The 19519-nt window shown below is 36.7% G+C and overlaps 1 protein-coding gene across 1 annotated transcript in view; it reads left to right on the top strand.

The window, feature by feature from the left end:
- Window positions 1-19519, top strand: part of sorl1 (sortilin-related receptor, L(DLR class) A repeats containing) — a 51731-nt gene that overhangs the window by 11887 nt on the left and 20325 nt on the right. Inside the window, exons 5-11 of the mRNA XM_043258811.1 lie at window positions 54-121; window positions 5429-5609; window positions 14400-14501; window positions 14613-14782; window positions 16312-16504; window positions 17582-17699; window positions 18770-18843. Of these exons, the coding sequence (XP_043114746.1) occupies window positions 54-121; window positions 5429-5609; window positions 14400-14501; window positions 14613-14782; window positions 16312-16504; window positions 17582-17699; window positions 18770-18843 (906 nt within the window). The remainder of the gene's footprint in view (window positions 1-53; window positions 122-5428; window positions 5610-14399; window positions 14502-14612; window positions 14783-16311; window positions 16505-17581; window positions 17700-18769; window positions 18844-19519) is intronic.

Here is a 19519-nt window from a genome sequence, read left to right as displayed (position 1 = left end):
TTTTACAGACGTATCCTTCTTCCTGTTTTCTTTTTTTAATTTTCTTTTGGCAGCTGTGGAAATCAGATGACTTTGGTGAGACATGGGTGTTAATTCAGGAGCATGTGAAGTCCTACTTTTGGTAAGATCGAGCTCTTTGAGTCGCAAATCATTCTGTGAATGTGTCCAGTGGGAAATGTGTTTTGGTTTCCTGTGTATTAGTAGTATTAACAAAATGTTGCATTGCTATTTTTTGTCACATCATATTTTGCTTGCAGCTTTAAAGCCAAAGAAATAGAGTTAATCATACTTGCCTAAGCATCTACTGTCCTTTTGTCTCATAAAGCATAAAGAATTTCAATTCATTTTAATAAAATATTGGTTTTTACAGTTAAAAAAAAACTATTTCATACCTGTTTTGTCACCATGATTGTACTGACATAGAAAAGTATACAATAATATATCACAGTCAGTGCAGTTATTTGCTTATTATCAGTAGCCTACAGTTCAAAGGATTTGGGTCAGTAAAACTGTTATTTAAATTTTTTTTTTTTACTTTTATTCACCAAGGTTTAGGAATGCACAAAATATTAACCAACATATCGGTATTGACCGATAAATGCAATTTTTTACTGTTATTGTTACCAGCCTAAGACAATTTTGCGATTATATTAGTAAAAAATAATGCATTATTTCCTAATGCAATGATATCCACCACTTTTTATCTTATTACTTCATCAAAAAAAAAAATCGTTATTGTCCATGCTGAGGATATTCCGTTTCATCCACGGCACATGCTTTTTTATTCTTTACACGCAAGTAATGCTTTCTAATGACTTGCGTAATTTTATTTATTTGTGACGTCTTTTTTAAAGAAGAAAGTTGCTGTAATGTATATTTTTTACTTGAAGTAAATACTAATATAATTTAATACAAATTTGGATTTCGATTTATTGGCCAACATATCGGTTATTGGCTTGAACTTTGCAGAACTTTAATGAAAGAATCTTAAGAAACATCCAATAATAATTTACATATTCATTTTAAACATTAAACATATTTCTGAAATATCTGTGACAGGGAAGAGCAGGGTAATGGATACTAAAAATACAGCTTTTTCCATCACAAAAAAAATGACATTTTAAAATGCATTCAGTTGAAAACTGTCATTTTCAATTGTAATAATCTTTCTGAAAATTATGATTTTAGTGTATGTTTGATCAAATAGATGCTAAAGATATGGCTCAGTTGTTTCAATTGCTGTCTAAAAGATCAGGGTTGAGAGTTTTCTGCTTAAAACTACCAAAATGATCAGAGCTCAGGAAGATCACTGGCAAATCAAGTGCTTGCTCTCCACGCTCTACAGGAATTTTGTATCAGTGTTTGTAATTTGAAGAGGGTTGAGGGCTCTCTGTGCTGCCTCTCTCAATTCACGAGTTTACGCAGGAATGTGAAACTCTTGCTTTGGGTTGCAGCCAGCACTTAGTGTTTGCACAATCAGGGACTGGCATCGAACGCAAGAAGCAACTAGAAATAACAGAGTGGCGCTTATTGCTCTCCCATTCCGTAAACATTATGCTCCAGGATATGATCCGACCGGAAGACCGGAGCTAATTAGAATGTTATGACTGTAATTCATCACAGACGTGATTACCGTTTTATAACTTTAGCTCAAATGTCTTGATGCCAGAACAGATTTGTTTTGCACGTTATTGCAACATTACAGGCAGATATATAAAGAAGCGGTCAGTATTCTCAAGCGTGTGGGCTGCCGTCCAGACAGGCTGCTTGACTGCGAAACAGTCGGTTGTGGATGTTTCTCTGATGAGGCTCAGACTGCGGCCGTATTAATAATTGATTGTGTCTGCCAGCCGTAGCCCATTTCATCGGCTGAAGTGGCAGTCAGGGCCTGTGGAGATAACATCAGCGACCCACTGCGATGGCCCAACACAAATGACTCAAGAGCTCGGAGACAGACTACACCATTACCGCAGTGATAACCCTTCTGTTCTTTGCTCTGAGATCTCTCTCACGCTGAGCCTGGCTCAGGTTTGTCAGAAAAACCTGTATTTCAAACAGGTCTTCGGTCTTTTTCTGGATTGATAGATGTTTTGTTTTTAAAGAGGGTGACCAGTATCAAACCATTTTCAGATGCTGGATCTCTTATGGATGCATGACGTATCAGTACAATATTGATTATTAGCTGATAATTAGGGCTTTTCATGCTGATTATCTCTATTAATTTATTACATTCAGAGTCCTTCATATGTTAAAGGGATAATTAATAATAAAAAAATTATAATTCTGTCATTAATTGTGACCCGTTCTGGCAAAATGAGTCCATTGAAAAAACATTTTTAGTTGTTATTAAACAGTCATTAAAAATAATCTTCAAAAATTTTGTAGTCCTTTGTAAGATCCTTACAAGACCAAGTCTAAAAAACGCAGCAAGGAGATTGTTAAATAATCTATGTGTATGGGCTAACTCTAATTTAACAAAGCTACAGCAATACTTTTTGTGTGCAAAGAAAACAAAAAACCTTTTCACCCTATAGCACCGTTTTGGAGAACATTACATAGATAAACAACATATGCTGTTCTGTGTCAGCAGCACCATTCCCAGATATGCTGTTTGTGTTGCTTACGCTTTGATTTGAACACAAAACAACGTATCCATTTACATACTCTACATATTCTTTACGTGTGTTATACTCTCCAAAATGGTGCAATAGGGTGAGGCAACATTTTGGTTTTCTTTGCACACAAAAAGCAATCTCATAGCGTCATAAAATGATGGTTGAACCACTGATGCCACATGGATTATTTTAATGCTTGCTACATTTCTGAGCCTTGATCATGTAAGGACCCTTGCTGTCTATTGGAACATCAGAGAGCTCTCAGAATGCATCAAAAATATTTTCATCTGTGTTCTAAAGATGAACGAAGGTCCTACGGGTTTGGTCTGACATGAAGGTTTGTAATTAATGACAGAATTTTAGTTTTTGTGTGAACAATCCCTTTAATCTTAATTAAGAAAAAAATGATAATTTAATAACACTGTTAAATGTAGTTTTTAGGAAATCAAAAACGAATATCTGCGAATTTAATACAACAGCCGTTTATTAAAAACTGCATATTGTAAGACCATTACTAATTATTGGCAGAACAGGCACTTCTGCATTATGAAGCACATCCACAGTACAGTATAGGTAATGGCATATGTTCCATGTTTACAAAACAATATTCTGATTGCTTGCTGTTGAGCTTATAAGTAATAATCCACTTGCTCTAATAAATTTATATTGTAATGTACTCATTCTGATATATTAAAATCATCTTAACATTGCTAGCTTATTGGTATTGATCAGAATTGTAACATTTTACAGTATTATTTTTTACTTTAGAGTAGGAGTGAGAGCAGAGTGGATAGAGAAGTTCTGTCAAACAGCCTAACTTCTGTTTTAAAGGTCAACAAACAGACTTTCAGTATGTGTGTGTGTTTTTTCTGGGTGTGAGTTTGCTGACTGTATCCTCTGAGCTCTCAATTGGTTTTCAGTTTTAATCTAGACAAACTAAAGGCGGAGCTGCAGGGCTGGTTAAAAGAGCTGTAAGCCCCTGCTTTTATCCGTCTCTCACCCTGCTGCTGGACGTGTTAAAACCCCGTCGTGAAATAGAAAGCAAACGGCAAGGTTTGTGTGTTTGTTCCCCTGCGAGATAATCCCTTTATCCTCTAGCTTGGTGATTTAAGAGCCCGTCTCAACAATCAGCACCCCTGTGTGTTTACAGAGGAAGTGAAGTCAGGCCGAGAAAGAGACTCTCCTGTCCGTTTATCTAAAACCGCTTGCCCGTTCCTCCCTGTCTGTAGTCTTGATGTCCTACACTCACCCTGAATAATTTATTAGTAACATCATTCAGGAGACAGATGAGGAAATTTGTTTACCTCTTTAGCTGAATGTGAGTTGTGATATGTAAAAAAGCCTGGATTAGCTCGGGAAGTGGAAGTAGCTATTGATCACGTTTGATAAATGCCGCTGCAGATGCACTGGGACGTTTTTGCAGTGTAGCACATTGTATATCATTAGGAAATACAATGGAAAAACAAATTAGTTACTTTTTTACTTTTCAAGCATTGTGCTTAAAAAAGGCATAAAGTACATGAAGCATTTATTCAACTAATAAATACTTTACTGTTTAAGGTCTGTAAGATTTTTTTTGAAAGTCTAAATGATGTTATGCTAAGATTGCATGTATTCAATCAAAGTATATTAAAGTGAAGTCATGATCCTTCGGAAATCATTTTAATATTAACATTATTACATTTTTCTTATTATCAGTTCTGAAAGCTTTGTTTTCTTTACATTTGAGAAAAATAAAATAAATATATATATATATATATATATATATATATATATATATATATATATATATATATATATATATATATATATATATATATATATATAATATTGTAGTTTTTTTGTAATTAATTATTTATTTATTTTTATTATTATTTTTTTTATCAAGCTGAGTGTTCTTGAGTGTCTTAGTTTTAGCAGTCCCCTCTCACAATTGTTGACTGTCACTGGTGTTTTACCTTAGACCTGCCCTAAATGATCTGTAAACAGTTTCGAAGCCATTGTTTCGAAGGCGGAACAGGAGTAGACAAAAAAGCGATTGAGGTGTTTTGTTGTTGGATATAATTAATGAACATAGCAGTCATTTACCGCAGACGTGGGCTGCTAAACACAGAAAGTGTCATGATGAATGCAGCTAAAGTTTACAGTCACAAAAAACCTGCTAAGTCTCAGAAAGAGAATGATGGGCGGGGTGAGCAGTAGCTCATTAGCATTTAAAGGGACATGCACCCAAACGGGTTGCTGTAAACAGAACTGGTTTTGACAAGATAAAAAGGGTGTTGTTTTGCACATTGAGAAATCTTAACCAAAACAAATGTTGTAGACTTTTCATGGAAGACCCTAAAGAATCATGTCAACTTGTGGAAAATGGGTATCTGATGTGCTTGAATTCAAAAGGTTAGTCTGTCAGAGATCTCTCAGATTTCATCAAAAATGTCTTAATTTGTGTTTTGAAGATGAAAAAAGGTCTTATAGCTTTGGAAAAACATGAGGGTAAGTAAATAATGACTGGAATGTATTCTAGAAATGTATTAATTTCTTAAAAAAAGTATTACTCAACCCACCAATTTAAACAGTAGTGTAGTGTTTAATATCCACACATATAAATATGTTATTGGTTGATTTCTGAATAAATATGAAACGAAATATGCTATTGGCTGCTTTTATGTTTGCCATATAAACACAAAATGGGGCAGAAATTTATTCTAAACATAAGTAAAAAGAAATGTGTTCAAAATTCCACCACATGCTATTTGTTTCCAAGCATGTCCAAACAAATACGTCCAAGGGTGTGTGTCTTTTTGTTCCAATAGGGGTGTAGAACCATACGACAACCCCACCACAGTGTTTGTCCAGCGCCACGAACCCCAGGGAGACTCCAGCATCCTCAGCAGCACAGACTTCTTCCAGGACGAGCAAAACCGCCGCGTTATCCTGGAGAAGGTGGACAGCTTCCAGCTACGGGACAAGTACATGTTTGCCACAACCACTAGGGTAAGGGTGCATTGCGACCAGACCAAAGCCGCAAACCTTTGAAGGATAATTTGTAGCTTCAGGCTTTTATTATAGCAAAAGACTGGAAGAATATGCAGTGCTGAACTAGAGTTAAAAAACGGAAAATGTGCAGAGTGCAGTGTGCCGAGAGTCAGATCTGTGCCAAGCTCCCTGAATGCCTCTCCTGTGAGTGTGAGTAAACACTTCTCTGAAGAGCTGGAGGAACGATCCTGCTCAAGATGAACAGGCGCTGATAACAGGCTTATTTCACGAATTGAAATCGAGTGTGGATGATTGCTGCTGTGTTTTGCCAACAGTCAACTTCTGAACTTAAGCAGGAAGGTAATTTAGACATCTGACCCTCTATAAGGTGTAGTACTTAATAATCTGGTCTGGTAACTGGAAGGCTACTGGTTTGAATCCAGCACAGTCGTTGTGCCATGAAACATCATAATTGTTCCATGAGGGATAGCCCGTAATAATTGTACTTGAATAAAAGCATCTGAAAACTGTGAAAACAGGCAAGTAATGTTCAAAGTTACACAACGTGCTGCTGTTACGCTTTTCCATTCCAAAACCTGAGCTGCCTGGAAGGCAATATTTAAGGCTTCCGGGATGAAGACTGTTCCAGAAGGTAGGCAGTTTAGTTATGTTGCCTCCTAAGAGGCCAAATTTTGGCTGGATTCTAAGACAGCATCACGTGTATCCTACACAGAAAGCGCAAACCCAGAATGCACTGCCACAAGGCTTGATGAAAGAAGAAATATAAACAAATTTTAATTTATTTAAAATTTTAGGTGTAGAATAAATATAAAGATTTAAAGGTATAGTTCACCCAAAATTGCAAATTACCCAATAATTTACTCACCCTTAAGCCAAACTAAGTTTATATGCTGAGTTACATTTAAACATGTCCTCACTCTACCATGCTTTATAATGGCAGTAAATGAGGTTTAAGATAAGTTCAATAAAAGAGCATAAATCTTAAAAATAATAAATTAAAATAAAAATTCTCTACCTGTAAACCATATGACAGTTAACAGACTCCTCAGATACAGTGCTCATATTAGTGCAGGAACAAGCGCAATTGACAATGGAAAGCAAAAAAGTGATTCATCTCCGTTTTGTATGCCTCTGGTAAAAAAGCTTTCAGATGGATACAGATGCTTTGTAGGTGAGGTAGAATCTACAATATCGGTCCCAGTTCGTTTGCTGGTTACCATGGTCTTTTCCACCGACTGGTAACCTGGGGTCTTGAAATTTTGAATCACTGCCACAGTACTGTGCAGGTCTGTGCAGTGCTGCTTTAAGTCAGATGTATGAATGAACTATCACATGTGCGCATTTGCATCGATTTGATCGTTCTCTGTAGATCCCACCTTCTCATGCGCTACTTTTGGTAGATTATGTACAGTGCCTCTGTTATTGGTCAAACTACTTTGATTGGTTTAGGCAATATAAAAATCCTTTATTAAGATTATTGGTTGATGTTAGTATTTCCTAGTCTGGAGTCTAATTGCTAATTGGTTTAATTGGATGGATATTTGTATCTTTCTCAGCTGTTTGCAATTCTTCTCTACTTATACTACTCCTTATGTGCTGTGAAACTATAACCTTTTCTCAAGTGAGTGTTCGGTTGTCTTTTCTCCACCAGATTCTAATATAAAAATCCTGACCAGGATGTGTTCCTTATAAATGGCACATAGTGCTACCCTAATACGGTACCTCTGGTATTATTGCAAAAGTTGGATTCATGTGTTTTTTTAGCATTTAAATTTAGCATGGATAACAATTTATTAATTTAAATATGTTAGTTTGAGAGCCACAGCTTTAAAACCATTTGCTTTATTTGCACATTTACATAATTACATTTGCATCTATTAATGAAAGTTTAATTCTCTGCCGATGCTAGCTGCTTAAGATATTGAAGGTCATCATGCAGATTTACTTTCTGTGGACCGTTTTTATTTTTACCCTTTTTATTAAAGTTAAAGACTAGTATTGTTTCACAATTTTGAGCACAAACAATCACTACCCCACAAAGTTTTGACGTGTTGCAGGATGTTTTGTATTGTGAGCTAGTTAGCGTTACCCAGCTTTGCAGGTCATCAGTCATGGAAAATAAAAAGTTTTAAGCTGTATTTGTCAAACTGTCTTATTTGCGTCGTATCCAAGATGGGAACATAATATAGCCTGACATATTTGTTTTCATTTAATATGCCTCCATAAAGTTTTGCATAGTTTTGGTTGCTGAAACAATGACTGTCTAGACTACATGTCTATGTTGACCGCAGCTAGTTTTGTATTTCAGTGTATCTCTCACCCTTGAGTTTATTCAGTGGTTAATCATTTCCACCTCACATCGGCTGGCATCTCACTAACCTCATCCCACAGCAAATGTCTGACTGGCCAGAAGTGGATGAGACATCTGTCAGGTCGCACATGGCACTGCCAGGTTTGCGTAAAGCAGAAGCCGACCCAAGTCACCCATTAAAGTGGGAAGAAATGTGCAATTTATCTGCGGCTTCAGAACGCCAGAGACTCCGTGGGAGTTTTGAGGGCTGTTTATGAGCGTTGCTGCACGGATGGCACCACCACGGCCCTGGACACCGTGCTGGAGGAGCTGCTTGCTTGACAGCTCTGATCTATGTTCCGTTAATGAAGTTGTGGCTTGGTTTCCCCGGGGTGCTTCTAACCACTCATGCACCACTTATATGGGTTCTGCTGCCCAGTGCCGCCATATGGTCCCGTCTTCCACATTACGCTGTGCTAACGGCTCAGAGCGAAACAGTTTTATAATTGCTCCAATTGTTCTTGTTTGTGAAGGATTGTGTAGGTAAGACACAACTGTGTCATCATTTATTCACCCTCATGTTGTTTCAACCCAGTGTAACTTTCTTATATTTTCTCAAAAGAAGGTCGTTTGAACTGGTTTTGTCAGAAAAATCTTCTTTTGTATTCCACAGAAGAGGGTTGGGATGACATGATGGGAAGTAAATGATGACAGAATTTTCATTTTTGGATGAACTATCACTTCCAGGACTCTGAAAATCATCTGAATCTCATTTCATAGGGAATCTCTTTGGTGAGGCATAGACCAAAAGGAGCTATGAGTGATTTTTTTTCTTCTGAATTTTCCACACGCTGCTATGGGAAATTTGCTCTCTATGTTCTGGTGAGCCACAGTTCCAGTGAATTTTTTGTAACGGATTTAGATACTTCGCTTACTGAGTGGATGGATTTACATCAAGATAATTAGTGGTTATTATGGTTAGACCATTCAGCTCTTTGCAGTGCAAGTTGGTTGTCTACATAGCACATTAAACAAAATTAGCCTAAGGAGGTCTATGACAAGACAGACAAATAGTAAACAGGCCAGAGCAAACAGCTCTGTGGAATTTGTCTGGCTGGGTTGGTTGTAAATATCTCTACTCTTGAGGAGAGAGAAAGTGACAGGCTTGTTGAGAGCCTTGGCTTGTGGATGACTGTGTGTGGCCTGGCCCTGACCCTGCTGGCCAGACTTAGCCTTGGAGCAACCCCCTCTCTTTTTTGTCTCTCGTTTTTTTTTCAGTCTTTTGCTTATTCGTATAGAGACTTAAATTTAGTGAGCCATCTACAGAAGCAGCATTTCAAGGAGGCATAAAATGTCTCTGCTGAAAAGGATCAGCTTAAACTGTCCTAAGCCAGTCTTAACTGGTTTAAGATGGGCTTCCAACCGTATCTGCTAAAAATCAAGAGACCAGCCAAAACAAGCAAACTATCTTTTTTAACAGAGGCCAGGGGCTTAATTGTTGTTTTTATGCATAAACATGTTTAGTTCTGTGTGGTTATTGTTTACTATAGTATAGTAGTAATAAATCAAATCTATATAGAATTAGAAATCTAATCTAGGGGTGTTTTTTCAGCTTTATAGGTTTTTAATTAAATGTACACACTGGTATGTGTCAAAATGCCCATCTTTGCAAGTATCTTTGTAAATACAGTTATGTAAGTCTTAGGTGAAAGCAAACAGCTAAAAAAGAGACATGTGTAACAGTATATTGGATGCAGCATTTTATTTAAAATTTTTCTACTGTAGTTTTTTCTACTGTTTGCTTGTTTTTAATAAGCTTGAGTTTTTTTATATTTAGGCTAGCATCGGTTTTTGTGATATTGGCACAGTTAACAAAAATGGTCAGTTCTTTGGTATCAAAAATGTTCATATCATTAAGGTCTTATTTAAAGCCAAAATAGCTATATTATGATATATTGTTAGCGTGAAATAAAATTTAAATATTTTGGTCACCCACCCCTAAGCATAAAAATTTAAATCTGATTAAAAATATGATTAATTACTGTATTATAGTATATAAATAATGGTAAAATAACTCTTTGGCCAATTTACAAGACAAAAATAAATTGTGTATCTTTTATTATGGAGAAGACCAGAATGTGTTGCAACAAGCATAGTTTGAAAAAATAAATAATGAAAATCCAAGATGGTGTACGAAGCGAGAGAAATGTTGTTTATGAACATGGTAATTAATCTTTAAGTGTTAATAAAGATTAATGTAGCTAAAATGACTGTTTTGCCTAACGTTTGTATATTTTATTGTATTGTGTTAGCTTAGCAACATGCTAACGCAAAACTCTATTGAAAACAGTTTTGTTCTGATTTGCTGCCTGTGTAACTTTCAAGCTTTAGAAATTTGTGTGACTTTGTTTAGTTAGGATGCTGCCTATGTAGATAGTGGTAGATAGTAGGCATTCACTATGTTTTGGAATATATCCAAAGTTACTTGCCAGTCGGACGACATTGATGTCAGTCTTTTTCTCCCCTTTTTCAGTCTGTCACCCTTTTCTCTTTCAGTCACTGTGTCTCTCTCTGACTCACTCTTTTGCTCTCATTGTGTCGAGTCCCTCTATCTGCAGCCCGGCTAATAGGATTACCATAATGAATATCACAAGAGCCTTTGGCAGTGAGAAGCTTCTAAGACTAATTAAAGCTGTGGAAACCAAGGTCCTCTCATCTCAGGGATTTATCCATAATGTCATAGAGATTCTTAGTAATAATTAAGCCTTTTCTCTTCTCACGTCCTCACCTCTCTGTAGCCCTGCAAGCTGCTTTAGTGATAACCTGGTTCTGGGGTGTAATCTGAACTTTGATGGAGGAACATATTTACGGAAGATGAACAGAGAGAGATTTTAAGCGTGGGTATGGTATGTCAGAAGGCACTAAGGAGGTCTGAAATTAATACATTTAAGTAAAATACCTTTTATTACAAGAAAATTCTTGTAAATGCATATCTTTAATTATCTCTCAGTAAGTGAATCTGATTTTAATTTGATTACTGTTTCTATGTGTTCAATGAGTTATGCTTCAGATGAGGTATATAGGAATACTTCACCCAAAAGAAAAGTTGGTGAGGCAATCAAAACCGAATTTTTAACACATTTTTATGTTTCTGGCTGAACTACTCCTTCAGATTTAGCTAGGGTTCACTGAGCTATGCTAACTTTCAAAACTCAAAGTTTGTGAGTCTGTTTGCAAACAGATTAAAGAATCTTTATATCTCTTTATATTAAAGAGAAATATAATTCAGTTTTTCCTATGACTCTATAGACTTCAGTAGTGTCTTTACTGTTAGGAAAGGGCCCTCATCTCGGCAATGCAGAACTTTTCACACTGTGTTCCTTCAACACGCTGCATCTACGCATTCTCACTCATGCTTGAAAGTCTGATCTGTCTTCCAGACTAAGCGATGGGAGAGACTGCCAGCACAGTACGGCTGTTGTTCCAGAGATAAATGCCTCCTCCACAAAGACGGCAAAGTGACTCCAAAGCCAGATATTCATTAGGCCGGCTGTGCCAGAAACAATTCCGTTCATGTTGGCACGTAAAAAAAGAAGGCTTCTTTTAGGCGAGGTTTGCTGTCAAGTTTGTAGTCAGGGACACTCAGATACTATGGCAGCAGAACGAGAGATGACAGTTTCCTCAGAGGGGCTGTTTGTGGCTAACTGCCTATAAATGCTTAATGATACTGTGACGGCTAAAATTGGAGGTTGGATCTACGTGTCAGATGCAAATGGAACCCTGGGAGGAAATCTCCGACCACTGAGCACCTGACAGAATTCGGTAATGGCTCAATCACAGAAACGCTGCGCATCCACCTTTGTAGCAGATCTGTACCTTCCTGAAAGGTTCAAATTATGATGCATCTTTCACATTGCAACTTTATACTTTTTTTTTGCATATAAAAAACCCCACACGGCCCCATTAAGTTATACTGTGGCAGTTTTTTTTAAATGTATTATGTATATTGAATTGTTAGTTCACCCAAATATGAAAATTAGCTTGTGTTTTACTTATACTCAAGGCATCCTATGACTCTCTTCTTTCAGGTGAATCCAATCTGAGTTATATAAAAAATGTATAATTTTTTCTTTTTTTCTTATCGGACAGGTGTTTTTTTCGACAGTCCGCAAGACATTGAATAAAGCGCATCCATTCATAATAAAACGTGCCTCACATGGCCCTGTGGCCTGAATAAAGGCTTCCTGTAGCCAATGCATACATTTTGTAAGGAACATATGCCTACACTTTTCTCTCACTTCCGCTGACTGTGGTACGCAGAAGCTTTCCCCGGAGAGTAAAAAACGGTATCATTTTCATTTTCAACCCATTAAATGTAAATATTAAAAACTGTAATGTACATAATATAGTGGGTATTTGACTTAAATAGTATTTCTTTGTATACTATGAAAGGTAGTGGTAGGAAGCTGTGATGTAATGTTTGCAAGAACATACTAGTCTGATATTATGGTACCATATCTAAACATTGGCATCTGGATCTGGTGGTCGCAGCTTTGTGATTAGCTTGTTGTTATCGCACACTTTGCTCCCTTAAGATCTCCCGGCAACAGCGTCTGTTTCAAGAGATCTCCCTTGTCTTTGCTCTCTAAAGCCAGATTGTGTTTTGGCTGCTTCCACAACACTGCAGTCTGTTCCTGGAGACAGCCGTTAACAGCGAGATAAATCAATAGCATGAATGGTGTGATAAAAAACAAGGCAGTGCGGAGAGCCGAGAAAGAAAACACTGAGCCTTTGTGCCTTCGAACAAGGAAGTGGTTAAACTTGTTATTCAGGATGATCATGCTTATAAATACACTTTAATCTGACAGGCTGTCTTCCTGTTGTTATTACACTGACCCAATAAATCCCTTTTCCTGGCTGTGTTTATTAATAGTTTTGCCCGTTCAACTACCATCTTGCAGCCCTTTTTGACTTTGCAGTATGATCTAGGAAAGAGCAATAAACCTGATTAATGTAGAGAATCTTTTTCTTTTTTTTTTTTCTTTCCTGAGTACTGCCTTTTTCACCTCTAATGGCATCTTTGACTTCCAGGCAGGAAAAAAAAAAACGTTATTAAATCTGTTTACACAGCAAGAAAATCATTTAGAGAAAACTGTCTGAATGATTGTATTGTTTGAATGATGTACTGTTTTTTTGTCATTTGAATTGCCTCATTTCACGAGGTATTTATGTTTTGAATACTGAACAGTGAACACATACCATATGTAGTCTGTTTATTATAGGGAGACTTTAATTTACAGCTTTGTGAGGCTTTGTGAACCTGATGCAAGTAACGCTAACTCACCCGCAGCTTGATTACTGTGACAGCTTGTCGTACAAAGGAGAGACTGATTGAACCGCTTGAACTTCAGAATTGATTGAAGCTTTGATTTCCTGAGGGGAGAAAGTGAAGGAGAGACTTGTGAGGAAGGAGTGAAAAGTCTCATCCCTTCATGACGCATTGCTCATTTCAGACAGTGCTAGACAGAGGCACATCTAGGTTGCTGGGACACTGACTAGATTAGTACGTCTCACACTTCTCTTTCATCTATAAAAAAAAAAAAAACTACAAAAAAGCAGTTTTAGAAGTACAAATGAGACATACTGTTTTTTCCTCTTCCGAATCCCCAGTAGTCCTTATTAAGCTGTAACAGGTACAGGACCCTAGTGAAAACAGTGCTGGCTGGGCATATCTCCCCAATTGTCTGCCATTCAGACCCCATTTATAGTGGTATTATGACATAGTTTATGGTAACTGGAGGTATCAGGTTACCTTATAAAATCTTTATGAGTCTGTGATGTTTCATTCAAATAATTTTTCTTCACCATGTACCAGTTTTAGTAACAGTAGAAAGTAGTGAATCAGACCACCTTGTGTGAGGTAACTCTCTAAATGCATTTTAACTAGATACAGACTATCTGTTTGACCATTTTTAAAAATGATATTCACACTTTTTTTATTCTATTAATGGACAGTATTCACATGTACATTAAACTATTTAATTTATTCTTTGGATATAAACTTTAAATAATAATATTTTTTTTTATTGTTAGTCCAATTATTAAATATAAATCAAAATGGTTTTAATTTAAAATATGTTTAGAAAATAAGTCTGAAAAAAGGATTTAACCATGAAGTTTTCTGTTTAAATTATTATTATTATTTTTTTTTCTTAGTCAAAAATTTATATCACACATTTTCCTTGATTTACTGAATTTCTTTTAATGCAGACATTTTAGCATAAATGTTTTTCTTTACTTTCAAGTTTTACTTCAGTACATAAAGTTAAACTGAATTTAGTTTAGAACATAATACGTTTTCATTACATTTTTAAGTAATATTTTTTTTTGCGGTTGCCTATAATGACCCCGTCTCTAGTTTTAATAAATTGTAATATGTGGTATCCAGTTTGATTTATTTGTTTGAATTAAGCTCATTAAAGAATGTGTTTCCACAGACGTTGCTTGGGAGTCACGAGTCTCAGTCTGTCCAGCTGTGGGTTTCCTATAACCGGCAGCCAATGAGAGCAGCACAGTTTAACACCCGCCATCCCATCACGGTGAGTGCCGTCACCTTCGTTTAGTCTCAAGTCTATATTTATGGTCATGACTTTTAAAGCTTCATGTTGTTTACCTGTCTTATGCGATTCCCTGCTCTCCTCTCTCTGCAGGAGTACTACATAGCAGATGCTTCGGAGGACCAGGTGTTCGTATGCGTGAACCACAATAATAACGTTACACACCTGTACATCTCAGACACACAGGGTCTAGCCTTCTCTCTGTCCCTAGAGAACGTGCTGTTCTATAGCCCTGATGGCTCTGGGAGCAACACGCTTATCAGGTATGGGTGAACATCACTGTGTGCGTGTGTGTGTGTGTGTGTGTGTGTGTGTGTGTGTGTGTGTGAGAGAGAGAGAGAGAGAGAGAGAGAGAGAAATGCCTTCCTGCTGCAGAACAGTGCATAAACACAGATGGTGTGACCATAAAAGTGATTAACCAAAGTAGGGCATATGTTTGTTGGTCCTGGAACAACATTCCTATTAAAGGGATAGTTCACCCAAAAATGAAAATTCGGTCATTGATTACTCACTCTCATGTCATTCCAAACCCACAAAACGTTAATCTTTGCAAATTAAGATATTTTAAAATGATGAAATATGAGCTTTCTGATACTGCATAGATGTCAATGGAACTACTACGTTGAGATGTACTCCTGTGAATGCACACAAAAACGACACGAGGGTGACTAATTAACGACAGAATTTTTTATTTTTTGGCTGAACTTTAAATAATCGTGTGCTTAACCCCATTCAGACTTTTATTTCTTCTTTTTATTGTTAGTTTTCTGTCTTTAGAAATTATATATAGAATATAAAAAAAAAATCATAAATACTATTTACATGCATTTTATTATCAGTGTAGAAAACAGTTGTGCGGTATAATATTTTGGTGCAAACCATAATCATAAAATTCTTTAATGTTCAAAAGAACAGCATTTATTTGAATCCTGAGTTTCTATAGCAAATGTGTTTTTGTACTGTCACTTTCAGTCAATTTAATGCGTTCTTGATAATGACAAATATTAATTCCTTGCAAAAAGCACTTCTGGCCAATTAAATTTTACTGACCCTAATCGTTTGAACATTAGTGTAGATCTGAAAATGCGTAAATAAATGAATAGATAAATAAATGGTTTTCGACTTTTCACCCCAAAGAAAAAGAACCACTGACCTACGCTAACTTTAATGCCTTTTTTTTTAACTTCACACTAACCATTAACCCATAAAATCCAAAGGAAATCATAGGTTGATACAAATTTAGCTTGAAGCCCCAACCCAAAAATGTAGTTCGAGATGTTGTCTGAGAGCCAACAGGCATGTTGAGCCAGGAACATGTCCCACTTCAATAATTCACGGTAAGCCCCGGTCTTACACAGCTTTTGGTCTCGTCACCTTTACTTGAACTCCTCTTGGTTTACTGACAGCCCCTCATCAGTGCTGTAAATCCGTTTTGGCTCTGCACGCCTCAACCCATAAGCAGGTTAGTGAGGTCTCGTCTCTATAATGCAAGAACTATGTCTTCGCCCACCGGTCCCTCCGCTCACACTGTCAGTAGAAAAGCAATCTATCATTCCTACACAGCTTCCCAAGGACATGCTATTGTTTTACTCTGCGGCAGAGCGGGATCTCACCCACCGCCAAACCACTGAGCTCAGCACGGCCGCCTGAGAGCAGAGACGCAATTACTGCAGTGCGGAATGCAGATGAGATGCGCTTGGCTCGCGTGCCATTGGCACTTTTATAGAGCCCCTCTCTTGGCAGATATGAATGGCACATGGAAAACAGATTTGTGTGTTTGTGTGTTTGAAAGGTACTTTGCCAACGAGCCGTTTGCAGATCTCCACCGGGTCGAGGGGCTGAGGGGGGTGTTTGTGGCCACTCTGATCAATGGGTCGGTCACTGAGGACAACATGCGATCAGTCATCACGTTTGATAAAGGAGGAACCTGGGAGCTGCTGCAGCCACCTGCGGCCGACAGCCTGGGAGGAACCATTAACTGCCAGGTATTAGGGATGCTGGTCATTTTGGATACTTTACTACTACATTAAACAGCCATATACTCTGGGGTAAAAGGTTTTCTTTTAGATGTCCTGTCAAGGTAATAATTATCCAAAATATAAAAACAAGATTCATGTGATTTTGGTCCATGCTAGTGTGGATGCTGAGTTGAGTGAATTTTCTTTCCCTGAAATGTACTTTTAATTTAATTTAATTATAATTTTGTATACCCCTTGTAACTATTCAGACCGCACACTACTACCTAAAATGCCACTGTAACAAAAATGCATGAATGATAATTTTGGCCAACTAGCCGATAAATGATGGATAAAATTTCATTATTTTGTCTGTACATTATCTTATTTTCTGAAAAAAAAAAAAAAAAAGTATATATATATATATATATATATATATATATATATATATATATATATATATATATGTATATATATATATATATATATATATATATATGTATATGTATATATGTGTATATGTATATATGTGTATATGTATATATGTATATATATATATATATATGTGTATATGTATGTATATATGTATATATGTATATGTATGAGCATGATTTGTTTTTAAATATAACATATAGACAATAACATTTTAAACATATATGTATATATATGTATATATATACCTTATCTATATATTTATTATAGTTTTAATTAAAATTAAAAATCATTACAACTAAAAATAATTGAATAATTCTAAAAATGTAAGATTACACTTGGTGTATGCATTATATTTAATCTGTATTATGTTTGATTTTAAAAGCTACAAATTCTAACATAAAAAAACCCTTTAGTATCAGTACATGACTGGTATGATACTAATATAGTGTGCTCATGCCTACCATGAGTGTAGATTCTCCGCTCTTTGCTTTATTTTGTGTATTTGTTGCCAAGCACGTTTTCATGAAGCTGTGGTTTTGTGTTTGCAAAATATGAGTTTTTCCTTTTTACGATCGTAAGAGGAAGTAGGTTTTTTTCATGCTTCCAGTGAACTGTTTGTGCTCTTTTTATCTTTATTATTACATAGTTGCTATCTCTCTCTTGCTCTCTCAGCTGGACAGTGGCTGTTCCCTGCACTTGGCCCAGAGATGGAGTCAGCTGCTGAATATTCAGCTGCGCAGGATCCCTATTCTGTCTAAAGAGTCTGCACCTGGCCTCATCATGGCAACAGGTGGGCCACAAGACCTGCTCTCTGCTTCTCTCATGTGCGTGAGAGAGGAAATACAAACACTTTAGCAGCTTGTTCTGTTCCTTCCTGTTTATGTCTCTTTGCTCTAGTTAACCAAGTGTGTGTAGGTCCCTTCAGAAAACGCAGTACACACTGTAATGATAGCGCGCAAGTACATAAGCCTGAGTTCTTGAGTTCACGCTTGGCGTAAAACATTGATTTTGGAAGGCACTTCCACCCTCTCTCTCTCTCTCTCTCTCTCTCTCTCTTCCAGCCGCAGCCAGGCCTTTAATTAAATGATTATAAGATAATGTGCATGCATGAAGACGAGAGGCGCAGGAGGCTTGTGAAAATGTCTGGCCGCTTCGGCTGCTATCGCTCCGGCGCAGATGTGCTAATTATTTGTACTTCACCCACTGGCTAATTATCACATACAAACACACCCTCGCACTCATCGACTTCGCCAGCCACGAGCGGCCACGCCACCTCAGCATTGTTCATATTGCAAAAAAACGTGTTAAGTGTCGCATATCTCTCTTAAGGAGATGAATGTAAATGAAGTTCATTACCACTTTAATTAATTAATGACAAAACCACCTGCGGACACGTCACCGAAAAAAGGAAAACGGTGATCCTGATGTCAGGGGTGTGGAAGGAGAAGGTGACAGACAGTGTCCTTGTCTGGGTTTGATTGAAGCTTCTGACAGGAACACTGTGTTTCTTGCCCTTTGCCGGGGTTGTTCTTTTTGAGCTCATTTGCTTCTGTTATGTCTCTATTGTGCTCTGAATTTTGAGTAGGCTGAGATATTAGCATGTACACTACAAATATGATGTGGTCAGATGCATTAGAGACCCCTCGTGTGGTTTACGTCGTGATAAATACCCCTTTTACTCTTGTTTTAAACGCTGTCATTTGGTAACCTGATATGAGTAATTGAGGCCTGTGGTATATGACACCAGATACAGTGTAAATATTGACTGTCAACTCGTTCTCTCTCTCTCTCTCTCTCTCTCTCTCTCTCTCTCTCTCTCTCTCTCTCTTTTTTTCTCTCTCTTAACTATCTTTTGCAAAGGATCTGTTGGAAAGAATCTGGCCAATAAGCCCAATGTGTATGTGTCCAGCAGCGCAGGGGTCAGATGGAGAGAGGTGAGAACCTGCATCTCTGCGATTTTTAAAAAAACAAACAAAAAATGGTGATGATTTCATTGTTAATGTTTTATTTATTTTTAGGGTTTTCCCAGTTGTATTTATGTATTGGCTGAATGTTTTATTTACTTAATTCATTCAATATTCTTCAAGTATTATACATATTCTGCATATATTTTTACTTTTTTTATTTACAGCACCGATTTGCTTTAAAATGTGCTGTATAAATATAATTAGACTTCTCTTAACGTTTATTTACCCTTATGTTGCTCACATGAACCAAAAGGTCAGATCTTTTCACATTTCACAATTTGCTTGGTTTGTTTTAGCTCGTATTTTAATGATTTTACTGTTAATCGAAGAGTCAGTTAAAACGATTTAAGAGATTTTAAGATTTTTTTCTTTTTAAAGATTGCAGCATTGTTAAAAAAAATATTCTATGCATATTTGTTAACTAACAGGGACCACACGTGTCTACAAATATATTTCTCTGCGCAAGCACCTGCTCTGCTTTCTCTTAACTGAAATAATAAAGGCAACACATTAGGCATTATTGGATACATAGTTATCAGAGAGTGAATCCATGAATGAATATATTTATATTCTAAATGGGTTTGGGAATCGATAAAAAGCTGTCACTCAATTTCATTTCTTTGCAATCTCACTTTCATTATAT

This window comes from Puntigrus tetrazona, chromosome 15 (assembly GCF_018831695.1).
Source record: "Puntigrus tetrazona isolate hp1 chromosome 15, ASM1883169v1, whole genome shotgun sequence".
NCBI lineage: Eukaryota > Metazoa > Chordata > Actinopteri > Cypriniformes > Cyprinidae > Puntigrus > Puntigrus tetrazona.
This window is presented reverse-complemented; position numbering and strand designations above follow the sequence as displayed.